This window comes from Carcharhinus amblyrhynchos, chromosome 6 (assembly GCF_965287045.1).
Source record: "Carcharhinus amblyrhynchos chromosome 6, sCarAmb.v2.hapA, whole genome shotgun sequence".
NCBI lineage: Eukaryota > Metazoa > Chordata > Chondrichthyes > Carcharhiniformes > Carcharhinidae > Carcharhinus > Carcharhinus amblyrhynchos.
This window is the reverse complement of record NC_137329.1, coordinates 91653962-91669994: the sequence shown is the minus strand read 5'-3', so window position 1 is coordinate 91669994 and position 16033 is coordinate 91653962. Positions and strand designations below refer to the sequence as shown.

Below are 16033 nucleotides of genomic sequence, written 5' to 3'. Positions count from 1 at the left end.
ATCCCCTCATAGCCCCTTAATACAACTGCCATTATGTAGTGTGGGTTGTGATGATAAATGACATCGGATTTACGTTACTACCTGCGGCCTGGTGAAAGTGGGGAAATGATGTGACAGCTTCACTCCGCCACCCTCTGGCCGCTCCATCTCCAGCACTCTCACTCCCATGCGCATGCGCTCGTATGCTCCGGAAATTACCGAGGGCAGCGAGCCCCTCTTCTCCGGAAATTACCGAGGGCAGCGAGCCCCTCTTCTCCGGAAATTACCGAGGGCAGCGAGCCCCTCTTCTTCGGAAATTACCGAGGGCAGCGAGTCCCGCTTCTCCGGAAATTATCGAAAGCAGCGAGCCCCTCTTCTCCGGAAATTACCGATTCCCCTTTCGGGGCGAATCAAAGTCACGGTTGCCATAGAGATCTTGGATCCTCTATGATTTGTTCCCATTTTCATCCTGTATCTCTTCCTTGATTCATTCGGACGGACCTGACTTTAAAAGAAAATATATATATTATTTAACCTCTGTTACTGTTAACCGGGCCGGCAGGCGGGCAGTCACTGATCTGATCGGTATTCGGGAACGAAACGTGGCACTTATCCTTTCTTCTCCGAGATCAGTGTGCTCCAGAGACGGCGTGCGCGAGCGTGGGGTCGGCGTGCGCGGCCCCGGTGGCCTCCAGAGCGAGCTCGAGCTCGAGAACGAGTCCTTTCCCCGGAAGTGGTGGCGCAGGGGCCGGTGGAAGGCCCGGCTGTAGCCGCGCTGTGACAGGGCTGGATAATGGCGGAGGCAGCGGCATCCATGGGGACGACGGCGGCAGCGGCGGCGGCAGCAGCAGCAGGAGGCGGCGGCGGCGTTGGCTGGACTAAACAGGTTACTTGCAGGTAAACAACAAAGATAATGTGATACATGGCACACAGCTCTCGTATGCGCTCGCATGTAGTCAGGGACAGAACGGTAAAAGGCCTATTAGGGGCGATCTGTTTAGAGACAGCGACAATAACAGAGAATGCGATTTGAACAGTCCCCAGTTGGGCGAAAGCTCGCGCTGCCCCCATATGGGTTTGTAGGTAAGGTTTGTATCTGATGCAATTCTTTTCTACGACGTATCGGTTGAACTCCCTCTTGATTTCTGAATTTCTCAAATGTTCAGAGAACAGTTGATCTTCATAGGATCCTGAACATCTTACTGTAATTTACTTGTTTTTTGAAAGGGTGTTTTTGTTGACTGTGATGTAACTTTGAAAGTTGCTGAGAAACTTTTGGGTCATGTCGTCAATCAAACACTGCTATGAGTTGAAGTTTCCTCCATTTTTGTAATTTAAATGATTTAAAACTAAATGTGCCCTTGTTTTAAACTATGTATACTCATTGTTTGTGAACACGGTGTATAATTTTCAGTAAAGATCGGGTCGAGAGCTCATCGCTTCTGCTTAACTAGATTTCAGAGAGAAAACTGGTCTATAGAAAACTTTTTTTTCATGCACCTCCGCCCAGAAAGTGCAAGCCTCTTTTTTATAATTGCACGTGGTTTTGTAGATTGTAAACTTGTAGATTGATGCTGTAACTCGGCACTTGAAGCAACAGTGGGGAATGGTACACTGATCTAGCATTAATACTTTCGTTTTGGAGATGGAATGTGAACGTGATATAGATAAGAGTCACAACGCACGTTGCTACATTCTGAGGGGACAAAACTGGCAGATGGAGTTCAATGTAAGGAAGTATGAGGAAGTTATTTGAATCTAAGAAATGTCATTTTCTAAATGGCAAGAAGCTACCTACTGGATGAGGAGGGAGAATTATGAGTCTACCTACAGAAATAACTAAAAGTTAGTGGATTATGTAAAATATCATTTTAGAAAAGGCATAGGGAGTGTTGTCTTTTACTTTGGATAGGCTGGAATACAAAGTAGTGAAAGTTATGTCTTCCCTGATAGTGCTCTGGTTAGACTCCATCTAGAGTACTGCATTCTGTTCTGGCCTCTGCGTCTCAGGAGCATATCTTGATTTTTGAAGTGGGTGGTGTGCCGATTTTGCAAAATTATACTAGGGCCAAAATGGTTGAATTACTGATATCAGGGCAATTAGAGGACAGTGTATTCCTTTAAATATCAAAGGTTAAAGGGTGATCCGATGAGGTGTTTGCGATGATCGCAAAAGTTTATGGCCCCTCTCTCTATCCAATTTCGTCTGGAGGAGAAGTCCATAAACATAAATTTAAAATTAGAACTCAGCTGTCCAGCATGATGTCAGAAAACACTTCAAACACAATGGAAATTTGAAATTCTCTCCCTCCAAAAAAAAGTTGTTGAGGCTTGAATTGAAAATTTTCAGAACTTCAATGGATAAATTTTTCTGAGATAATTTTTGAGAAATTATTTATTCATGAGATGGAGCATCACTGGCAATGCCAGCATTATCACCCATTTCTAATTGCCTTTGATGGTGAGGTACTTTGGCTGGAGTCATCTTGTACTTTTGGGTATGGAGTTCTAGGATTGTGACCCAACAAAAGTGATGGAAAGGAGATATTTTTCCAAGTCAAGATTTTGTGTGACTTAGAAGAGAACTTGCAAATGGTGATGTTGCCATTCTTCTGCCTTTGTTCTTTACAGTGGTAGAGTTTGTGGGTTTGGAAGATATTGTTGAAGAAGCTTTGACAAATCGCAGTAGCAAGATGGTGCGCCTTGCAGTCACAATGTGCTGTTGGTGGGCAGAATGAATATTTAATATGGTGGAAGGATTACTGATCAAATAGCTGATTTGTCCTGGATGATGTTGAGCTTGTGTGTTGGAGCTGCATGCCTTTACGGAAGAACATTTCATCACACTTCCAACATGCCTTCTGGATAGCAGACAGACTTTGAAGAGCATAAGAAATAGGAGTGGACCACATGGCCCATTGAGTCTGGTCTGATTTCAATACAACTGTGGCTGATCTTTGGCTTTGTCTCCATTTTCTGCTCCCATATCCATTAATTCCCTGAAAGACCAAAGTCAGGAGATGCCACAGGATACCAGCCTCTGACCTGTTCTTGTCTGAGGTCACAATATTTAAATAACTGTAGTTGAATTCTTGTCAGTGGTAACCAGGATGTTGATGGCAAATGGTTTAGACATGGTAATGCCTTTGAATGCCATGGGGACCGGGAGTAGGTAAAATCTCTTTTTCTGGGGATGGTTACGCCTGGCACTTGTGTGGTCTTTGCCGATTATTTGTGCAAACTTGAATGTTGATCAGATTTTGCTGCAGGTGGATAAGGACCGAGTTGAGAATGGAGCAGAACACTGCAATCATCACAGACCCACTGTTGACAGTATGGTGAGAAGGTCATTGGTGCAGGTAATAAGGTTGGACCTCGAATACTGGCCGGAGAAATCCCATGCAGCAATGTCCTGAGGCTGAGATGATTGACCATCAACAAACACAATCATCTTCCTTTGTGCTCAGTACGTCTCAACCTGTGAACAGTTTTCCCATTGGCCCTCAGTTGACTTGAATTTTACTAGGGCTTTTTAATGCTACATTGTCAAATGCTGCCTTAATGTCAATCGGGCAGTCACAGTTGCTTCACTTTCTGAATTGAGCTCTTTTGTCCATGTTTGGACCAAGGCTACAATAAGCTCTTGAGCCTCGTGCTGTTGAGCAAGCTGTCCTGCTGGAATCCAAACTGAGCATCAGTGTGCAGGTTATTGTTGAGTAAGGCCACTGTCTGTGAACGAGCCATAATTGGCCAGATTGGATTTGTGCTATTTTTTGGGGACAGGACAATTTCCACATTGTTGAGTAAATGCCGAATGTTGAAACTGCGATGTAGCAAGCTCTTGTGCCCATTTTTGATGTTTATAGAACCAAGGTGGGTAGTTGGAGTATCGATCCAGATAAGCTATGATCTAACTGAATGCTGGATCAGTTTGGGCTGAATGACCTGTTCCTGTGTCGGAGTTAATAGAGTCATAGAAATGGAAGTACAAGAAAGAGAAAATTTATGCCGTGCAAGTTTATTTTTATATTCACTTTTTTAAAAACTTACTTTGTAAAGGTTCAGTCTTGAATAGCAAATTGGTTGTGAATATTAAAACAGTTCTCACCAGACCCAAATTTGTTTCTATTATAATAGTTTTATGTCAAGCCTGAGTTAAAATTCAATCATAAAATAAAAATATTTTTAGGAATAATAAATACTGCTTTATTGCTTTAGTAAATTGAATGTTTTAAACTTAATATTGTCTGTGCAAAATATTTTTCAAGAGGTGACTGCATTGTTTTGAAAATGTTATTGTTGGTGTGGAGAGTACCAGTAGGACCTGTCCAAAATTGGCATTAATATTATTTGTAGTTAAATTTTATGTTTTCACTAGCTGCGGAACACAGTTGAAACAGCCTGATTGTGATGCAAATTCAGTCATGCCCTTATCATTTGTGAGTTACCATCATTTACTTGTGTGAATTTGTCATCATATGTCATCTTGACGCTTTGTTACAGATGCAGAATGGTTTTTGAAATGGTCTACACCTCTGAGGTGAAATCTGAAACCGACAAGCACTTTCAAAATCACAAAATTCTATATCCAAGTGGCAATCTGAGTAATCTGAAGCTCTGTTTACTTAACAGTTTGTGTGGCCTTAATCTGTGTTACATTATAGAATTCCTATACTGCAGAAGGAGGCCACCTGGCCCATTGAATGTGCACCCTCCCACCTCCAAAACAGCATCCCACCTAGCCTCATCCCCGCAACCTTGCATGTGTACGATAGTTAATCCACATATTCTTGGATTAAAAGCGACAATTTAACATGGCCAGCCTACCTAATTTACACATCTTTGGGCTGTGGGAGGAAACAGAAACACCCAGAGGTAACCCACGCAGAGAACACGCAAACTTCAAGCCACAATCAATAACCCAATGCAGGAATTGAACCTGGCAAGCCATTCAGTTCGTCACTTTAAGACCTGAATGCCTTACTTGTGTGTCAGTAACTAGGACAATGTTATTACCATCACTGAATCCCAACTGTCAACATTCTGGGGATTATTACTGAATAGACACTGGACTTCATCAACCTATAAATATTGTGGTAACGAGAACAGATCAGACAATGGGAATTCCGCAGAGCATAATTCACCCCCTGATTCTTCAGAGCCTGTCCCACATCTACAAGGTACAAGCCATGAGTGTGATGGAATATTCTTCACTTGCTTGGATGCGTGCAGTTCCAGCAACATTCAAGAAGCTCAACATTACCCAGGATAAAGCAGCCTGCTAGATTGGCACTCCATCTACCACCATAAAAATTCACTCCCTCCGTCACTGCCTCATAGTAGCAACATTGTGTACCATCTACAAGATGCACTGCAACAATTCGCCAACAGGCCAATCAACCTAATCAGCACATCTTTGGACTGTGAAACTGGAGTACCTGAACGAAACCCGTGCAGACTCTAGAAAGGCAGTCACCTGAGGCCGGAATTGAACCTGGCTCCGTGGCACTGTGAGGCAGCATTGCTAACCACTGTGTCACCGTGTTGCCATGCGGGTGTTCCCACTACATGTGGACTGCAAGGGGACACCTCATCACCAACTTCTCAAGGGTAGTTAGGAGTGGGTAGACAATAAATGATGGCCTAGCCTGTGATGCTCACATCCCATGATCAGATTTTTAAAAAGTGGATCTTTTTCATTTTTATTCCTTGCTATTTTGCTTGCCAGTTATGGAGTACTTTTGTCACCCTTTTTTCTTCCTACAGGAAGGATTCCTATCTTTAAAACATTTTATGTAGCATACCATGAATGCCGTCATACAAATTTTCACATACTCTGGAAATTACTCTCTAGAAATGACACTGAAGCACTTTCAAATTGTAAAATTCATTGATCAAACAAAAATGTACCTTGAAATCTATTCATCCTGTGTTGGCTTAAGTTATACTTTATGCTTTTATAGAGACTTAATTCCATCAAAGCTGAGGAATAATTGTACTGCTTTTTATAGTATAACAACTGTTAATATATTACACCAATACACCCTTTTGATTTAGCGTAAACAGTGGTGTGAGTTGATCTTTCCATTTCAGCTTTGCTCATTTGATAGCAATGTTGATTCTGAATGAGAAAATGAATGATTTAAGCCCCACTCCAGAATTTATGTACGTAAATAGGCTTATATTTCAATGGAGTAAATAATAAGGACCTATTGCATTAACACATTAAACTGAGGCACTGTCTGCTTGTTCTGTTAATAAAGATTATCTTACACTATTGAAAGGAGAGTAGTTGGTTTCCTCGTGCTCTGATTAACATTACTGTCACAAAAATAAGACCAGATTATTTGGTCACTTATGCTATGAGCGAATTTCTGCAAAATGCCATCTGTGATTACCCATGAGCAATTACAAAGCCTTAATTCATTCTGGTTGAACTGCTTCATGGTATTTTGAAAGGTGAAATGTTGCACTTATTTTTGTTCACTTTCTTGTGTTTGATGTGGATTCATCAAATTCCAAGTGTTCCGGATGCAGAACATTATCTGACTTGGAGTCTGATGTTTGCAGTAAGTTTAATCTGTGATTGATCTGAGAAATTTACTATACAGGCAGCTTCTATTACCTAGATTCCTACACTGAGTACTCCAATAAAACACCAGGTTAGCTGCGAATTGTCAGAGTTGTTCTCCTGAAGTTCAAGTGGCTTGAGAATAACATTAAGCCAATTTACTAGTAGGTTATAAACCTATAAAACATTATTCCATGGTAAATCACTTATTCGGCTTGAATGTTTCTACTTATTCTCCCTCACTTTCAGTTGTGTGCAGTTATTAAAGGATAATAGGAATTTAATTTTTTTAAACTATTTATCTCCCTTGACATCACTCATAATAAGTCAAACTGTACTTTTTTAAAAGAGCAGGAATGTATTATTCTCCTGTAAGATTAAATAGTCTCCTTTTAAGGTCACAAAGTCAAATTTTATGTATATAAAGTGCTTGAGGTCATTCAGAGTTTAATTGTTTGATGAGGCAAATATGCAGATTGGAAATGCTTGCAATTTTAAAAATCCAAGTTAGAATCATCACTTTTTTCAGCTTATTTTTGTATCTGTAATTTTGATCCAAGTTTGAATAAAATTCAGATTGCAAAAGCACATAGCCTTCATTTTTGGTAAGCGAGAGGTGCAATGGCTGAAACTGTATTTGAATAATGTATAAGATATGAAGAAACAAAAATTGGAACTTCTGGAGACAATCAGCAGGCCAGGCAGCACCCATAGCGAGAGAAATAGCCCGAGGTCATGAAGCTTCATCAGAACTGGAAAAAAAAGCAGAAATGTCAGCGGTTCTAAGTAAGTACAGGGAAGTGAGGGATAAGAACAAACATGGAGGTCTGTGATAGTGTGGAAGGAATAAGAGATTTCCAACATCAGCGGTGTTTTGGTTTTAGCAAAATATAAGAACCTGTTCTGAATCCTTATATAGAATTATCGAATAATTAGTTGTCAATATACATATGGCATTTAAATTTGAATATGTTTGAAGAGTAATTTTATAGAACATTTAAGACAGGAACAAATTCCGATTATGTTCACTAGTACTGAAAATAATTTTGTTGTGGTTTTTCCTTTTTCAGTACTTTGTCATTATGTAAGTTCTCAAAATTTTTGTAAGTCGCCATAAAATCAATGGTAACAGTTCTGGGTGTAGAACAGGTGCATTTTAGAAATTGTACCAGTCTAGCTTGAGTTTCTTCAGCTAAAATTGATATCTGATCAGCTGTATGTCCCTGAGCTGCAGGCTGCTCCTTCAAATGTACACATTGTTATTGTTTAGATAAGTTTTAATCATTTTCTTAAATTAAAATCATTTAATTTTTTCTCTCAGCAAGAACTCAAAACAAAATCAAAGGTTTTTACAATTGGCTTTTACTTATTGATATTTATGAGCAACACTATATTTGTTACTGATTTGTAGTTCATTTAAACTTCATGATCAGTAATTTTCATTTGTGTTTGCTATTGATAATGCTATTTATTCAGTTCTTGACTCAATGGTATTAAACAGTTACACAAACCAGCTTCAGAAACGTTACTTACATTCCCAAAAGATACAACCTTGATAACAAGCGTTCCAGATTTACATAAATATAACAGATCTTTAGTGATATTCATCACTATGGGTCACTGTTGAGGCCTTACTTTGTAACCATGAATTTGGTTGTAGGTTTACAGATTTCATTTTGCCACCACGACAAGCACCTGTTGCAGGGTGATGTGAATGTTAACTTTAACTTCTTTCAGCGATGAGATGGAATCTGGCACTTTTACTACTGTACACCAGCAAATCCCAGGCAGTGTTGCTCACATTGAGCCAGAAAACAGATTTGCTGTTTTCTGACAAGGCTATTATGCCTTGTAGAGCATAATGCCAAGTTCACTGATTTGTAGCAGCTGAGGTCAGATGATTGATCTGGCATTTTCCAATTCGAATTCCTCCATAATCATTTGGTATTAGTGAAATGTTGATCGAAACGTGGATGCAAGTGCTGAATGTCAGTGGAGAGGTGAGTGTAGTTGCACTTGGCACCAAAGTGTAGTATTCAACAGTGGAGGCCAAATGAAAATTCTGTAGTAACTAGGGTCACATCTGACTAAAAGGCTTTGATCTTTCTGGTACTAAGCTACAGGAAATTGCAACTAATTCAACACTGAACATTTAACTACCAATCTGAGAGGAGACGCTTCACTCAAGTTTAGAAATGAGAATTCGCTAGAGATTGTGGAGGTGGTGTCATCAGCATAATGTGGCAGTGACTCCTTATCTGTGGATGATGTTATGGTGCAATACAAGAAAATGTCAAAGAGTAGAAGCTTGCAAAAATCTAGATGTCATGCTGATACTTTGGCTACACTGTCCTTGTTTGGTTCAAAATTTATTTAAGCTGGACATAAAATGGAGGTTTTAAGGTGAATGACTGGTTGACAATGTCAGAGGTTGCTGATGTCACGAAGATGTGCTTTCTGACAAATAATGATTTTTAATCCATTGGTTAAAACCTGAATCGAGCTTTTGAAAACACAGAGATTAAAGTAACTTGAAACTGCATCCCAAAATGCCTAACACAGCTTGCATTCCTATACATTCCACATGTTTTTAAAATAATTTGTGAGATCTGGCTAGGTCAGCAGTTATTGTCCTTCAGCCCTTGGAGTGAAGTCATGACTTGAGGCAAGTATGAAGGACTTGCAGCTCTGTCTCAATAGCAAGTTACCTATGACAATCGTCTGAGGTATTCAACTGTTGGAGACCAACATTTAAGACTAATTGCTTGGATGATGGGATCCTGATTAAGTTAACTACCAGACATAAGCTATCAAGTCACCTTTGGAGTACAAGGATATTGTCATTTTTTAAAATCTCCCTGGCAATTGGAGAAAGAAGGTCACGTGACAAGCCAATCCTTTATATGTTTTAAGCATATGTTTTCTCAGAAGAACTTTAGGGAAGCAGCTTAGGGAGAGGACTAAAGTGGGACCTCTTTTTCAATCCACCTGGTAAACCTTGAGCAATGTTTGCTGATTGTGATCATCCCTTTCTGCTATAGACAGAGATTTCTCAAAGAAGCTAACTCAGCAGTACCAGCTCCTGAAGAGTAACCAACTTATTTGTCTACATCTTTAAATCAGAAGCATCAAGACAATCAAATTCATCTGAAGCCAGCCAAGTCACCAAATGGCAAATTATACTCTTTTACTTTTTTTTGAACTCGAATTTGGACAACTTGTCCCCACTTTTTAAGCTACATTTGTGGATGTGATTTTCAAGTGTGTGTGCGCAATAAAGCTAACCTCTTTGTTGAACTCAGTTCTGTTTGTTCCTTCATAATCACAGCGTGTAAACAGTTAAGGATTCACTGACTCACAGTCCGCACTTTGGTGACTTGGCTGGCTTCAGACTGAGTTTGATTTTCTTGATGTTTCTGATTTAAAGTTGTGGTCAAATGAAGCGAGGGCAACAAGGGGATGCAGTCAACTCCTTACCTGGTTGTAACTCAGAGGACCGAAGAAATGACGAAGAAACTCCATTTTTGTCTCCACTTTTACCCCTCACACCACAGCTAAAACATGTTAATCAATGGCTTCTCTTTATACTCCACACTCTTATCTCTGCGAGGATCTATTCTTGGCATCTTGTACTGCATCTTGACACAGACATGAATTGATACTCCACGTAAAAGGACATTGGTGAGGAGGCGGGGGGATGAAACATCATGCTAGTAGGCAATGAGAATTTTAAATGAGGTGAGAGGGGGTGGAACAAAGCAAGGAGCTGAAAGCTTGGAGTTGATGCCATAAGATTTGTAATTATATAATTTGTTGTCATTTGTACTTTTCATTAAAAATGTTTTTTCAAACCTTGTTGCAGAAAGGATTTATACTATTTATTATGGAATAGTCAGCACCACCGTTTGTTATTGTAAAGAACAAATAGTCTTTGCTAGCAAACTGCATTTTAATCATACTAATGGTCGTTTTTTTCACCACTCTTCTCTCCTAAAGACATTTGTAGGGAAACCATTTTACATATGCCGTCAGGAGGACGTTTTCCACCGATGGTAGAGACTAGAGCTAGTGTGCACAATTTAAGAATAAGAGGTCTCACTTTTAGAGAGTAAATGAGAAGAAGTGTTGGGTGAAATCTCTCCAAAAAATTCTAAGCGTTGAATTTGTGCAAAAACTGGAGTAATTCGCGCTGGTTTTTTCAGTGGAAGTTCAGAGAAGAATGCCCCATACCGCAAAGGCCACCAGCGTGAATATTATTACATTTCAGGGGGCGGGACCTATTTCTGCTGGAGAGGCTGAAATTGGCATGCTGAGCGGGCCACATCTGCACTGATGGCCTCTTGATTGACGACCATCAACTACCACACGCCAGCCCTCCGCACACCCATTGCCCAGTCACTGGCCCCCGACTATTCCTGGGCCTAGCCTCGATTTCCCCCCCCCGCCCCCCCCCAGCCTCAAGCCCTTGGCCGTCCCCATATGCTCTGTCACCTTGGTGCTCCCTCATGCCTGGTAAGCAGTGCCCAGGTGCCTCTTGGGCAGTGGCACTTTTTCCTCAGGGTCAGGGGGCACTGCAGGGTGCTGATGCCTGGGTAGGGAGGGGAATGTTCCCCACCACCCGACCCTCGGGGGGGGGCAGCAATTGCTCTCTTTTCACTCCAGTAAGGTTGGGCTGCTAGCTCTTAGAAAGTGGGGAGCTACTGTAATTCCCAGTGGAGTGAACCACTTGGACGGTGACAGCAGCAGGGGGTGGGGAGAGCGGGGCAGGGGGGGACTCCACAAATAGTGGAGCAAACTCCACAAATCGCCCAATGTAACAGTCTCTCAGCCCTGGAAATCTTAAGTACAATACGTCCATAGGTTTCCCTTTTTCTGTGTTGCCTGTTGCTTCCTCAGTAGATTAATGAAACAGCATTTCCCCTTCACAAAACAATGTTGACTGCCTGCTTGCGTTGAGATTTTCGAAGTCCTCCCACCATAACCTCTGTGGTTAGCACTGCTGCCTCACAGCGCCAAGGATCAGGCTTTGATTCGTAGCTTGGATCGTTGTCTGTGTGGAGTTTGCACATTCTCCTCATGTTTACATGCATTTCCTCTCAATGCTCCGGTTTCCTCCCACAGTCCGAAAGACGTGTTGGTTAGGTGCATTGGCCATGCTAAATTCTCCCTCAGTGTACCTGAGCAGTTGCTGGAGTGTGGCGACTAGGGGATTTTCACAGTAACTTCACCAATATAGTACTCCACAGAATGACCATAAGCTCAGCAGGAGTTGCATGCTTCGGCTCTTGACTCAGCTTTGAGTGCTTTCAGGTAAACATAGACCTCTGTGAAGAAGTTACTATTTACAGTAAAGCAGTTTTGAAACTAATGTGGTATTTACTTCCCACTGATAATATCATTGAATAGCCCAGCAGGAAGAACGAATCGAGATGGCCTCCTTTGATCTCAGAAAATTGATGTTTTTGTTTATTAATTGCTCTAATGTTCAAAGAAAGTTGTCACTTAAATTTTGTGGTTGAACCAAAAGGATCTTTTGAATAAAAACAGGTTCACTTGTTCTTGCTGCCTCGGTCCAGTTGCTTTAATGTTTTCCAGTGTGTTTGTAATATTCTTTCTTCAGCCCCTGAGGTTTTTCCTGCCACAACCACCATTGACAAGTCTGCAATTACTCATACTTAACCTTATCGTTACACAGCTTAAAATAGAAGCCATGTTAGGAAAGACGATGTCTGTAATTGGATGTTTTCAATGTTCAAGTGGGATTGTTTGAAAAGTTCGTACCCCCTGTTGTGTATGATGGAAATCTGAGTGACTTGCCAAAATCTTGGATCATTCTCTTTCCTTTGCCTTAAGATACTTTTTTTATTGGAGCAACGATCTTCAGCTGCATCATGATATCACCTTCCTTCCATTATAAGGTTGGAAGTAGGAATATTTGCTGGGGTGTGATTGAACACCATGTTCAACACCACTCGCAACTCCTCAGGTACTGAAGTAGTTCATGTCCAAATGTACAAGACCTGGTCAATATCTGGGTTTAGATTGACAAGTGGCAAGTAAAGTTCACACCCACAAGTGCCAAGCAATGACCATCTTCAACAAGAGAGAATATCTAACCATCTCCCTTTGACATTCAACAGCATTACTATTGCTGAATCCCTCATTATCAACATTCTGGGGGTAACCATTGACCAGAAACTGGACTGCACTAGCTATATTTATAAGAGCAGGTTAGAGGCTAGGAATCCTGCAGTAAGCAACTTGCCACTTGATTCATAGAAACATAGAAGATAGGAGCAGGTGGAGACTATTTGGCCCTTCGAGCCTGCTCCAACATTTATTGCGATCGTGGCTGATCATCTAACTCAGTAGCCTAATCCAGCTTTCTCCCCATAACCTTTGATCCCATTTGTCCCAAGGGCTATATCCAGTAACCTCTTGAATACATTCAATGTTTTGGCAACAAATACTTCCTTTGGCAATGAATTCCACAGGCTCACTATTCTTTGGGTGAAGAAATGTCTCCTCACCTCCATCCTAAATGGACTACCCTGAATCGTCAGACTGTGACCCCTGGTTCTGAACTCTCCCATCATTGGGAATATCCTCCCTGCATCTACTCTGTCTGGTCCTGTTAGAATTTTATCAGTCTCTGAGATCCTCCCTCATTTGTCTGAACTCCAGCGAAAACAATCCTAACCTCATATGTCAGTCCTGCCATCCCCGGAATCAGCCTGGTAAACTTTCACTGCATTTCCTCGAGAGCAAGAACATCCTTCCTCAGAGAAGGAGACCAAAACTGCACACAAAACTCTACGTATGGCCTCACCAAGGTCCTGTATAATTCAACAACACATCCCTGCTCCTGTACTCAAAATCTTTCGCAATGAAGGCCAACATGCCATTTGCTTTCTTTATTGCATGCTACACCTGCGTGCTTGCCTTCAGTGACTAGATTCCCCAAAGCCTGTCCACCATCCATAAGATACAAGCCAGGAGTGAGATGTAAACTTGACTGGATGAGTGAAGCTCCAACAACACTCAAGCTTGACGTTGATGCCATCCTGCACAAAACAGCCCACTTGATTGACACTCCATTCACTATTTCCATTAATGTCGAACAGTGGTAGCAGTGTGTCCCATCTACAAGATGCAATGCAGAAGTTCTCCAATGTTCCTTAGGTAGCACGTTCCAAACCCACAACTTCTACCATCTAGAAGAACAAGGGCAGAGACACATGGACCACCTGGACGTTCACTTCCAAGCTACTCACCAACCTGACTTGGGAACATATTGCTGTTCCTTCAGTGTCGCTGGGTCAAAACCTGGAACTTCTTCCCTAACAGCACTGTGGATGTACCTGTGGTATAAGAAGGTAGCTCGTCACCAACTTCTCCAAGGCAATTAGGGAAGAGCAATAAATGCTGGCCTAGCAAACGATGCCCACACCCCATAGATGAATTATAAAAGAAAACTTCAGTACTGTCAGAATCTGTTCTTAGAGCTTACTTATAACTTGTGCAATCACATTTGGTGCTGTTTTCTGAAATTTTCTGTACACAATGCCCTTATTAGAATGTGGATTTTTCCCAATGCTACTTTAGTGCCCGATATCCGAGTCAGCTCCCATAGAAAAGCTTGCACATCCTGTTAGACCTCTGCTCAAAATAATTTGTTATACTCTGAAAAATAAGATCCACAGTCGACCTAGTTATTTCTAGTTATGGACTTTTCACTACATATCTATGTCACTTCAGATGAATTAACATCCAAGATGATAGACATTTTGCAACAGACAGATATTGTCACAAATTAGCGTAAAATGTCAGTTTGAATAATACAGGCAGTTCTTGACTTCACATTGTTTGAGTTGTAATGAATACCATTTATGTTTTGAAAAATTGCCACCCACTTTCAAGTTGCTGATGTTGATTTTGACTTTACGATGGATGCCATACCTACCCATCTTTTACATTTGATTTATAAATTTTATATGTTTTGAACAAGTGTGGGGAAGTTGAGAAACCACCCACAGAAACGCTGATCTCCTGTACTCTTCTTTCACTGGGTCATTGGATTGCTAAAAAGAACGGTTGCTGTGGCCTATCAGCAACATATTGCCTGACAGCGCTACACTCAGATACTGAAGGACTGTTTTGGGAAATAATGCTACAGTTTGTCGGAAAAACATAGTTTTCTCCCATTGAAGCTTTTTCATAAGTTCATAAGATATAGGAGACATTAGATATTAGGCCATTTAGCCCAGCAAGTCTGCTCCACCATTTGGTTATGGCTGATATGTTACTCATTCCCATTTTCCAGCCTTCTCCCCATAACCCTTCAACCCATTACCAATTAAAAGTCTAACTACTCGTTAAATTTACTCACTGTTGCAGCATCCACTTTGGGGTAGTGAATTCCACAGATTCACAATCCTTTGGGAGAAGTAGTTTCTCCTCAACTCTGTTTTAAATTTGCTATCCCTTGTCCTAAGACTATGACCTCTAGTCCTAGAATGCTCCACAACAGGAAACATCCACTCCACTTCTACTTTATCCATACCTTTTTATCATTTTATATACCTCAATTTGATCTCCCCTCATTCCTCTAAATTCCAGAGAGTATAGGCCTGTCAATCTCTCTAAATACCACAATCCCTCATCTCTGGAATCAATCTAGTGAACCTCCTCTGAACTGCCTCTAATGCCGCTAACGCTTTCCTCAAATAAAGGAACCAAAACTGTGCACAATACTCCAGGTGCGGTCTCACCAATGCTTTGTATAGTTGCAACATTACTTCCTTAGCTTTATATTCTATTTCTTTAGCTAGAAATGCTAACATTCCATTTGCTTTCTTTATTATCTGCTGTACCTGCATGCTGGTTTTCGGTGACTCATGAATGAACATACCCAGATCCCACTGCACTGGAGCACTTTGAAGTCTTGTCCCACTTAGGTAATAAGTCACCTTCCCATTTTTCCAACCAAAATGCATGACCTCACACATTAAACTCCATCTGCCGTCTTTTGACCCACTCTCCTGACCTATCAACATCCAGTGTAGAGTTCTTATTTCCTCATTGTAACTTGCCGTCCCGCCTGTTTGGCTCAGCCAAGCTGAAGACAACAGTTACTGTGGCCTGCTGGCAGAGGTCCGAATGCATCAGGATGGTTGCTGTTGCCTGCTGGCAGTGGTCTGAATGTATTGACACAGTCGCTTTTGCTCACTGGCAGGGGGTCTGAATATATTGGGAAGGTTGCTGTTGCCCACTGGCAGAGGTCTGAATGCATTTAGATGAATGTCTAAAACCTGCGGAAAATGACGCTACAATTTGTAGTGAAAGTGCTGCCTTGCCCCACTGATGGAACTGATCCATTGTTCCTTTGGGGAAATTGGTTCCAACTTGCAACACAGTTTCCAGGAACCAATTGTGTCTGTGGTCCGAGGACTGCCTGTACAAACAGCACTTTTGAGCCATTTG

General features: G+C 41.3%; 1 protein-coding gene across 1 annotated transcript in view; it reads left to right on the top strand.

The window, feature by feature from the left end:
• Positions 1-700: 700 nt before the first annotated feature.
• Positions 701-16033, top strand: part of mkrn1 (makorin, ring finger protein, 1) — a 77723-nt gene continuing 62390 nt past the window's right edge. Inside the window, exon 1 of the mRNA XM_080190927.1 lies at positions 701-876. Within this exon, the coding sequence (XP_080047053.1) occupies positions 773-876 (104 nt within the window). The 5' untranslated portion in view covers positions 701-772. The remainder of the gene's footprint in view (positions 877-16033) is intronic.